This window comes from Parasteatoda tepidariorum, chromosome 8 (assembly GCF_043381705.1).
Source record: "Parasteatoda tepidariorum isolate YZ-2023 chromosome 8, CAS_Ptep_4.0, whole genome shotgun sequence".
Taxonomy (NCBI): Eukaryota; Metazoa; Arthropoda; class Arachnida; order Araneae; family Theridiidae; genus Parasteatoda; species Parasteatoda tepidariorum.
This window is the reverse complement of record NC_092211.1, coordinates 73,682,983-73,694,372: the sequence shown is the minus strand read 5'-3', so window position 1 is coordinate 73,694,372 and position 11,390 is coordinate 73,682,983. Positions and strand designations below refer to the sequence as shown.

The window sequence follows — 11,390 nt, the reverse complement described above, 5'->3', positions numbered from 1 at the left end:
TATATATATATATATATATATATATATATATATATATACGGATGGAAGCTTTGTCTGAAATAGACCTTAAGAATTTTAATTTACAAATTAATTTACAAATTCCACGAAAACATTATTTTTCAATTTTTATGCGTTTCTTAAACTAAAAGAATGAAAAATGTAGTATTTTTTTATCCGTTATAGTTTTAACCAAGAGTTAATAAAAAGTGGCCCGCAACAATTCTTACGGTGGTCAAGGTGCTTTTATGTTATGACTACAATTCGGAGATCACTCGCATGATGACTACAATGTGGTAATCAATAAGCTCAGGCCACTTTTATTTTCCGAGCTGGCTAATCTCTCAATTTCAAACTGTGTGAGTTTCACAGCGTAATCGGAAATAGAACCAGCGGTCTCCAAATGGCGTTCCGCGGAACCCTTGAGTTCCAGGAAAAGATCTCAAGGTTTCCGATAATGATGAATTTTTTTTACTAGCCATGATTTTTTTACCTGTAATTTAACTTAAGTGCAAAAAATAATAATCTATTATTTATTTAATATTCCAGTTAATTTTAATGAATTTATGCAATTTGAGGAAATAAGTAATAAATTTGAGAAGAAATAAATTTCAAAACAAGGTTTTCATAATAATAATGTGAATGAATTATGAAAAGGATATTTACATTTGTGAAAAAATCCATTAGTATTTCGTATCTTATAAAAAGTACCATATTCAACAATGAAGAAGTATGTTTCTCTGATCATTATTCTCAAGGAATTTTTTTTCCTTTTTCTTTTAGTTGAATGGAAAGTGCATCATTGATTATTTCTCAGTTGATGCAAACAATTAAACGAAATTAAGAACTAGACGATAGTTGCCACGAATTAAACTTTTTAACACAAAACCATATTTTAAGACTAATATTGATGAAATCATATGATGTAAAAATTCATTCGACAATCATTCATAAAATATTTCAAAATAACGAATAAATTTAGAATCATTAAATATTTTGAAATTAATATTCATGAAATTTACTCATTAAGTTTCGGGGTTCCGCCAAAGGGCTCCACAGTCGGGGAAAAAATTGGAAGCCACTATTCTGGAAGATTAAAAAAATGACTATTTTAAATGTTGAGTTTTTAAAACAATTTAAAACTTCTAAAAACAATTATTTTAAAACTTACTTTTCCGTAATTGGTGATGGTAATGTTGATGAGGATATATTAAAAATACTGTCAGACATTGTTTGATTTTGTGATGAAGGACACATACTATTGCTCAGAGGTAATAGAGGTTGAACATATCCTGCATAAAGAGAGCTTAGCGCAATCCAGGCCATTATTACATAAGTCACTACTACAGCAAAAGATATACACTGAAATTAAAAAAGTTCTCGTAATTTAAATACCTAACTTTCTCGCTGTTATTTCTTAAGCAATATTTTAATGCACAATTAGACAAAATCATTCGAATAATTCCTAAGAAATAGAGTTTAAACAAGTCTTATATGTAAATTATATTTATATATAAAAATGTATATTCATGCGTGAAAGAGTATATTTAGTGTTTGATTTTGTAAATTAAAATATAGTCTGCGCTAATTAATTAGCATATTTGAGGTCACCCCATCATGCCATAAGTTTGAGTCGTAGTACGTGAAAATACAATCATAAAATCAAAAATTATTCAGAATACTTCTTTTGTGTGTGTGTGCACTGTGCTTCTTACTATTTGCGCATTTTACTGTTTTCGTCACACTAAAGATTATTTTTACTCCGTTTTTAGCATTTGATTTTTTAAATGATAAATTTAGATCGTAAAGATGGCCTTCAATTAATTGCTCTGATATGCGTAGCAGTTTAAATCAAAATATTTGGTTTTTACTACAATGTTCCTAACTGCGATTGATTACTCGTAGAATGTATTTACATTTAAATGTGTTTGACGTTATTGAATTTATTTCACATTATTAAGTGTATTTTGCATTAATAACTGTATTTTGCCATATTAAATGTCTTCAACATTGTTTAATGTGATTTTTTTTATTTTTCTGCTAAAAATTTAAAATGCGTTGATTGCTGATGCTGAAATAGCAAGTTTATTCAGAACACAAAACTGAAAATACTTATGAATTGATCCAAATGTTTCAAGTAAAATAAAAAAGTAAGGCAATCATGAATGATAACGAATTACAGCAGACAACATGAAAGGTTGACATTATAACAGTTAAAAAAATATAGCTGTATTTAAAATTTTTGTTGCATATATTTTTATAATTTGAATTATAGACAAATTAATCATTTTTACAGTTTAGTTCCACTTGCACACTTATTCACCAAATATTTTACTGGTAAATAAAATGTAATTTGCGAATTGCTTTTTGTGAAATCTAAATTTTATTCGGAAGAACAAACCTAACTTTTCTGGTTATCAGCAGCAAAAATATACAACAAAAAGTATTACATTGTTAGAAAAATTTCTCTGAAAATATGGTTAAATAACAATTTATTTCATTGTTATTTTATGATATTCAAGTAAAACAGTCAAAAACCCATAAATAGGCATAAATACGATGGTATAAAGGATGTTAAATGAGAAAAGAAACTGTTTATTAACTCATTTCACCTATTATAATTAAATAACCAGAATTTTATCGCATCAACTAGGCTCGTCTGAAGAACCCTTTTAGTTCCTTGCAGATGGGTACATACTATAGTCCACGAGGTTAATCTGTCAATTTTATGACCAACAAGACGGGGGTCGGAGTCCTATCGGTGACCAATTTATGTTAACAATATCTTTCTATTTCCTTCAGCACAAGAAGACGTTTCTAGAGTCTTGCACTTCCCAATTTGTGGCCCTGGACTAAAAACATACGATACACTCATTCAAGCACAGATGGCAGCACCATAAAGGTGCTAAACTATCTCCAATATCTGGTTACGTTCCTTTTTACGGTTTTGAACCCATGATCGATGTAAATTGTTAAATAAATCGCATAGATGTGTATTCATGTTTTTTTAGCACACTAGAACTAAATGTTCGCTATCGTTAAATTTACGCTCAATTGCATGGACAGACTGCTTTCGGTTATATTACCGTAATTTCAGAATGAAATTTGTGACAGTGTAACTTATATATTTTACAAAAGTTTTTTGAATAATACAAATGGTTTTAATATAGTAATACATATTTTTGTAAATATTTTAATATAATGAAATGTTTAAGTAACATAGTTCTACCTGCAGTTATAAAAAAAATTATATAAGCTAAAAATAACGAAAAGTAACGAAATTAAAAAAATAAGGTAAAAGGAATTTATATTACTTGCAGGAAAAATAAATTATGTAAATGAAACTCTTTAGCAATTTATCCTACACAACTGAAATTTTTTCTTCATAGCTGCCACACATAAGATTTTTTGATTTAAATGAATAAATAAGTAAAAAAAATATAAATAGGTAGTAATTTGTATTCAATCATTATTCTTAATTATTTCATGCTCATTATCAAATTTCGTAATATTAAATAGCTAAAAGGATGTGATTACTGTCACTATTTATAAAGTACTAGACGTGCTGAAAAGTATAAACTTTCCCCTAAATAGCATATTTCGCGAATCTTAGAGAATAAAACTTACTTTATCACCAGCTTTTCTTGTCAGCATTCCAAACAGAAAAACAGCACAAATAATACCCTGAGGTAAAGCAACAAATACTTGATTCAAATGGTGAATACTGTCTGCGTGTCGAAAGGCAAAGCTCAGACCTATGCAAACACCGCCATAGATAGCAGCTTTTAAAAGAAAGTACATAAATAAAGTATCAAAATTAAAACCTCTGTTTATAAATGAAGTAAACTAAAAGTATCTAAGTTTTGTAAGCAGTATATCTATTGATTCAGACAAAGAGATAGTATAATAAAATAACATTTCCTTGCCTAGTTCTCCGAGCGAGTTTTATTTTAATTCTGCCTTTCAAAAAAACTTCAACAGGGCCTGTATTGTTTTTCGTTATTTTTTTTTAAGTTATACTATATTACTCTTAGTTTGAATGTGGTATTTATAAAATAAAGCCAAATCTTGGAAAGAGTTTAAATTTTAAGGAGTAGTTACATTTAAAAGCCATTGATGCTAATTAAGCCAAGACTTCTAATTAGGGTAAATTTAAACAGCATATACATTGATATTTAATAAACTGTTAATACTTTTTGTACAGGTATTTGTAAAGTTATTTGCAATAAACTAGTTATTTATTTAGTTAATTAATTCTTCACAAAATTGGGAATAATATGCATGTGCTTGAAGACAAGCTACCATGAAAGCGGCTTCCAAAACGAGAGCATCATGCATTGCTGACTCTGAGTCGCAATGCCGCTGGTCACCCACGAATTCTGAACACCAAAAACTAAGTCAGAAAGCAAAGGTTGACGGCGAAGGAGCACAAAAACCAAGATTAAAGCAACAAGGTGACTGTGCAATTCACTCGCAGTTGACAACAGCATGTGAACAATTACATCGTGTTTCAAGTCTTCAATCCGAAAATTAATCGTAACGCCCCAGTATTTGTTTAAATACATTGAAGAAGCATATTTTTAAATAGATTATTTCGCTAAAAATACTTCACACGATTAATTTTTACCCGTATAATACTAGTGAGGTCGTTGGAAACTTACACACAATTTTTGCGAGTAGGATGATTTTCAAATCAGAAATGTTGCCCTTTCTGAAGATTGGTATTAAATAATCAATGACTGTAACAGTTGAGGCTGAGTTTAGACACGAGGAAATAGTACTCATGGAAGCACTGAAGATACCAGCTATGCATAGACCTGTCAGTCCTGGATAAGAGCTAAATCTTGTAACAATGTAAGCAGGGACAATCTAAAAAGAATTTAATAATTGTTTGCGTTAATGTAGTAAATGTAAGAAATAAATGCTTAATAGTTTGTTAAAGGAAAAATTATCTCTTTATATTTAAAAATTATAAGGATTTTAAAAAATAAGAAAACTTAGAGGCTTGAAATTGCGAAGGAGGATTACGAAGTGTATTAAATAAGGAAAATAAGATTTAATAAATAATTCGAGATTTATTAATTTTTAAACTTGTTAGAAAAACACTACACGGGAAAGGTCACAGGCTGCAGAAATATAACTATAATAGTTGAAATTTTTCATTCTGAATTGGTTATATTTGTTTATAAATTTTATAGAGTAACTCTTTCGAAATTCTAATTATTTCAAATGTTACTGCAATTTTAAGTAAGTTTTTATAAATTTTTTTCTACAAATAAAAAAAAATGCAATGAAATAGAAAAATGTGATTCGACTAATTACTCGAGAATTATTATTAACTGTTAAACTTGTAGTAAAAAACCCTCTACTGCCCACAGAAATGCAACTCTAGAATTTAAATTTAATGATCCGATAGGACCGAGCACAGTAAAGGACCCTCGGGGATTTTTGGGGATGTTAAATTATTACCATCGGTTTTTGTCAAAAACAGCTCAAAACCAAGCTCTTCTGCATGATTTTTTAAAAGGAAATTGGGAAAAAGAGTACTAAGCCAATATCTTGGACAGAGGTTGGGCGAGCAGCTTTTCCCAGTTGCAAACAAAATCTCGCCAATGTGAGATGGCTAAAATATCCAAATTCAACATTTGAATGGCCCATGTATGTAGATGAGGCAGATTCAGCAGTTGGAGGAATTTGACAACAACGCTTTAAAGATTCATGGCAACCAATAACATTCTTCTCGAGAACACTAACGATAGCACAATTCAATTATAGTACGTATAATCACGAATTACTTGTAGCCTACTCGTCTATCAAATATTTTAAACATATCTTTTAAGAAGAACATTTTATTTTATTTACCGACCACAAATCTCTGACGTTTGTCATGTAATAACGACCAGAAAAGTGATGCTTACGATAGCAGTAACACGTAGATTACATAGAACAATTCACTACTGATATGCGACTTATCTGGCTTGCTGAAAACCCCGTGGTTGATGCTTTATCTCGCATCGATGACATCACTGCACCCAGCAAATTAGTTTATGAAGCTCTAGTAAGAGCACTCGATGAAAGATGCTGAGCATGTTTTCTACTTTCAGTACTATAAATTTACAACGTATTCCACTTCCAAATTCTACAGTGATGCTATTGCGAGCGTTCTACAAACCAAGCGGGATCTTACTTACTAGAGAAAGAAAGCTTTTGAAATAATCTATGAATTATCTCATCCAGGTTTGCGAACAACGTAAAAATTACTTCAATAACGTTTTTTCTAGCTTAACATAAATGCTGATTCCACCTCTTGATGATAAGCGTGCACATCGTGCCAACGCATAGCAGTTAGTCGTTCCATTACCACACAGCCAATAGTTTTCCAACCTAGTTCAGATCGTTTTTCTCATATACATATTGGCATAGATTGCCACCGATTAGACCCTTGCCTCCGATTAGCGAGACGGCTATCTGCATCAACTGCCACTGTGAGCACCGGGCCTGTTTTGCAAGTTGAAGTGAGACTTCAACTCTAGGCCCAAGAGAAGCCTAGAGGTATTCCAGCGCAGCCACAGAAAACCTCCGATTCAGCTACCAGATTTCTGCTAATCTTCAAGGAGATGCAGAAGTTACTGAATGATAAAAAACTATTCAATTTGATTAAATTCCCACTCTCCTGAAACCATAGACGCAGAGATCATCCTCTCACCACACCTTTTAAGATTTCCACATAATGGATGTTATAACCGTCTTTGAACAACCGACCTAATTTTTTTTTGGTGTTATGACTACTAATGTTCAACTCAATAGTCTTGTATTTTGAACCTAATCCTGAAGAGCTTATGCCTTCGATGAGAAATTTTTGATGCAACTAATCCGCATTTGCGCTACATGGAGAGGATGACCACGAGAACCTCCCACGGTTAGTCTGACGGCAAGGGTATTCTAACCCACTATCCGCCTGCCACTGAGGATATTCCACGTCAGCACTGTGGTCGGTCCAAGCCGGAAACGGAATTCGTATCGACTAGGATTTGAACCCGTTTTGCCTCATTGGAAGGCGAATCCTCTATTCCCTGAGACATCATGGCTCTCAGATGCGCATTTAAGAAAATGGACGTAGTTGGCATTGCTTGTATACGAAAATGGACATTGTAAATGCGCATTTATAATGCCGATGCAATCAATACTGTATATTCTCTTGATAGATATTGAAAAAATTGGTTTTACAACCCTGGAAGATACAAGTACAGATGAAACTTACTTGATTGTGGTAAATTTTAAATGCAGTGGGTTGCTTAGAGTAACAGCATTATGCCAGATGATTCCGAAAACAGTTGACACAGAAACAAAATGACGAAGTACCTATTTTGCTTAATCTAATAGTCCCGCAGTGGACTGATCGTTAAGACACGGTTCCCAGCAGATCACCCAAGTCAATCATCACTGGCTACGGTCAGTGTGCGGGTGGGTGACCACTTGGATCAGCCTGCGTAGGGACCGAGGGTGTGCGGTATTGGTCCTCGTTAAACTGCTCTACCGTAAAGTGCTCGACTTCGCGAGCAGGTCGTTGGGCTACCGAAGTGGGGTGCCATCCCCTCTGCAGAGGATCAAAATTGTGATGGCATGTCTTCTGATCATCCTCTGGGGTGTTTCCTAGACCGTCGCCAATAGCCCATCGTGCAGCTCTAGTGCGACGTAAATTAACTACAACAACAACTTAATCTAATAAGGTAAAGCCATTAAGAAAAGCAGCAATTAATAATAAATATAAAAAACATTGAATTAATTTAGACTTTATTATTTTTATCGGTAATTATCTTAACATTTTGTTTAAAACTTTCTAGTTTTGTTCAGCATCGATTTATACATTTTTTTCCACCTCGAAAGAAGAACGAGCATTCAGCTAGTTAGTTAATTTAAGAAAGTATTTTATTTTCAACAGATAGTTTAAAGAAATAAGAATATATTTTAAGCAGATAGTTTAAAAGAAATATTATATATAAGTATTTTTAAATGTTGCTTCATTTTTTTGTTTGTAATTTTCATACTTAATTCTATTGCTTTGTATTTTTTACATGAAAACATAAAGTTCATTTGATTAATTTTTTTACACCATTTGTCACTTACTTGATCATATTTTCTCAATCCTGTTCTCTCTTTGTCTAAGATTGGGTCACAGTTATAGTAAACACCATATAACACCACTCCAATGTAACAGCATGCAGAGTACATGAGACACATTGGTAAACTACTCATTCGGAGAGTTCTGTAAATATTTTATGATATATTTGAATAAAAGTTTTGGATTTTATTTTAAAGTTTAAATCTAAATAAATGGGAAAAGTATACATGTTTTTAAAATAATCCTATTTATTATTTAAGAGAAAGAACATTGAAATAAAATTATTCTAATGATATAAAATAAAATTGCTTTGATTTCTTGATTCAGTATTAGGAACTTAGGCAATTTTCATGCTTGTATATATATTCAATTTTAAGTTTTCAATTGCATTTATAGTTTTAATTGAAATTACTTAGAAAAAGATATATCAATTTAGTTTGATATTAAATATTTTAATACTATTTTAAATATTAAATTATAAAACTTGGCATAAGTTGCATAATAAGGATGATTATATTAAGATTTTTAAATCTATGTGAACTGTTGTAAATAATTTTATAATTTATAATTTCTATCTGTTCCTGTTCTATTAAGCCTAGTTCGAATATTTATATACTATATTGGTTTACAAACTAATTTTATTTGGGGAAGTAATGTTCGAATGCATCCAAAAATTACATGTTCTAACTACAAACTGTTTCATAAAAATAATTTGAATGACTAATATCTGTATAATATTTTACTGTTACTGTAGATTAGTAAAATTGTGTTATTGGATAACAAAAATGACGGCAGCTCCTTTACACCAAGTAGTGTGAAAGAACATTCTTGGTGTTTCACTACACAAAAATCTATTCTTGGTTCTTGGAGAAATGAAATACCTTGAACCAGGAGTTACGTATGGTGTTTCGCTACAATACTTAAGCATTTCACCAGTTTTGGTGATATGATACACCATAATATATTTTTTTCGCGTGGAATGACGGCTTGTAGATAATTATAGCTTTATTGTTACATCTAGAATGAATGAGAAAGTAAGTATCATCTTATTAAAATGAAATTACTCTTATTCATGTGTATGTGAAATTTTTTGAAACTGCCTCTTTCATTGCTGAAAACCTATTTTTTTAAGCCCAGTTTATCTATATCATCATATAATATTAGTTTAAGTTCTTCTCGTGAATTCTGTTCTGAAGTTAAACGAATATCTTTACAGCTGTTGTTCTAGAATTATTAAACAAATTCACTTCTCTCTTCCATTGAGAATGCATAACTTCTAGCTTACAATTTGTTTTATTAAATTATCACAATTTTGATTGGCAGTAAGTTCTGTTTAGCGAAAGAAGGACATTTAATTATAATTAAAATGCCGGAAAGCAATTGAAATATGTGTAGAATTGATGTGTAACAATTTTCCAGATTAGGACAGAATTTTTATTAAAAATGTCTCGATTTCTATATCGACTGTAAGATGTTTATGCTTCCATCCAGTCTTGTTTTGATACTGCCATCTAGTCAATGTTCTTAAAATATGAAAGATACAAACAATGAATCAAATAATAGTTTTTGAAAATCTGGGGTGATACTACGTGCTTTTGCTTAGTAACTTTTATAGTAATTTGGCAAAAAAAATTTACTTGATACAGTTAATATGACTCTGATGCAGAAAGATCAAGATCAGGATAAGCTACACTTTTCAAGGCAGGATAGAATTTTTGTTGCAAAGCATTAAGATTATCATACTGACTCTAACATGTTCGTAGCTGATATCTAGTGGATATTCTAAAAATATAAAAAAAGTACATATTTGGAAACAATCAACAGTTAATTTTTGAAAATTAGATGTGTAGTATGGCGTGCTCTTTGGCTACTAAAAATGAGAGAAAAACATAACTCGATACAGTAAATATGATTTTTATGCGGAGTTAGAAAGCTCTATATCTTTAGAACAATTTTGAAGGTATTTAAGAATTATTTTTAACACCTATAAAAACATATTAATTAATTCATATGCTCAATGTTTTTAGGTTGTTACATACATACGATTTTGCTCGTTTTATGTCACTGAGACTCAGTAATCTTTGTACTTCAACTTGATTTGTTCCAAAGAAAGCCATTCCCACCATAATTCCTTGAGTTGCGCAAGCCCAAAATCCATACCGTCTGGTTACATCTGGCATGAGTCTGTAATGTAACAAAAATAAAACAATGTCGTTTGTAATGAGAATCAATAACTTTGAAAAAATTCTTACTCGAAAAAGTTTAGTCTTTTGCCATTCGAAACCTTTCGAAAGAGATCGGAAATACCACCTGCATCAGAGATGCCTGCTATGTATATAGCTAGCAAACAAGTTGTCATTAAAATAGCTTGAAAAACATCTGTCCACAAAACAGCTTTAAGTCCTCCCTAAATAATAAAATAAATAAATGCATATTAGATAATATGTAAGAAACCCACATCAAAATAAGTCTCGTGTTAAAATGTAAAGTTACAGTCAGGATAATTTTTAAAAGGTTTTTCTTCTTAATAAAAGTAATCAAATGCGCAGAACACGTACACGTGAATGCATTGAGATGGTAAGCGTGAGTGTCAAATATCTTCATTGTCAGAATTGCCAAGTTATACAAATCGAACCGTGGTGGCTCAGGGATGGACCATTCGCTTGACAATGAGGTGACCCTGTATCGAATCCCAGTGGTTGCTCAGGGGATAGAGCATAGGTTCTCAACCTTTTTAACGTTGCCGCCCCCTTAAGGAGCAAAAAATATTTCAACGCCCCCCTTTAAAAAATTCCTGTTATTTTAAGCATGGGGACGGAGGGATATGTGCTGAATTATAAGAGGCAAATTTTTTAAGCATTTTTTTTACTCTTTGAATTTGTTTGGTTTTTTAAAAAGGAATAAATTAACTCGATAATTTTCTCACGGCAGGTAATCGCCGTCTATTTGTTATGATCAAAATAAATACGTTTAATGAAAAAAAAAATACAACTAAGAAACCTATGCTTAAAAAGAATAATTTATTCTAAATTAGATAATTAAAATAACACCCAAAATAATTTTGTTACACTAAAAAGTAGTATCAACGAAACATTCAAGTAACTATGTTAGTGGGATGATTGTACTTAATGGTTCAGAACCAATTCCTTAACGCTCGGTTCAATACTTTTAGTGAGATGAAGATGCAAATACCCACGTTTGCACAATTTCGAGTCGATTTCTTCTTTTTGTGACAAGATCCGTAACAGCACTGAATCCACATTCGACAAGT

General features: G+C 31.4%; 1 protein-coding gene across 2 annotated transcripts in view; it reads right to left on the bottom strand.

The window, feature by feature from the left end:
• Positions 1 to 11,390, bottom strand: part of LOC107440799 (putative sodium-dependent multivitamin transporter) — a 24,187-nt gene that overhangs the window by 6,563 nt on the left and 6,234 nt on the right. The window contains exons 4-10 of one of the 2 annotated variants that reach the window (XR_011637448.1): positions 10,372 to 10,526; positions 10,163 to 10,303; positions 8,125 to 8,263; positions 4,659 to 4,866; positions 3,625 to 3,779; positions 1,169 to 1,359; positions 1,020 to 1,083 (exon numbers count right to left, since the gene is read on the bottom strand). Coding sequence is in view for 1 of the 2 variants with exons in the window: in XM_016053839.3 (XP_015909325.2) it covers positions 1,169 to 1,359; positions 3,625 to 3,779; positions 4,659 to 4,866; positions 8,125 to 8,263; positions 10,163 to 10,303; positions 10,372 to 10,526 (989 nt within the window). In the remaining variant the exon portion in view is untranslated. The remainder of the gene's footprint in view (positions 1 to 1,019; positions 1,084 to 1,168; positions 1,360 to 3,624; positions 3,780 to 4,658; positions 4,867 to 8,124; positions 8,264 to 10,162; positions 10,304 to 10,371; positions 10,527 to 11,390) is intronic. The other variant, XM_016053839.3, reaches the window with a different exon arrangement.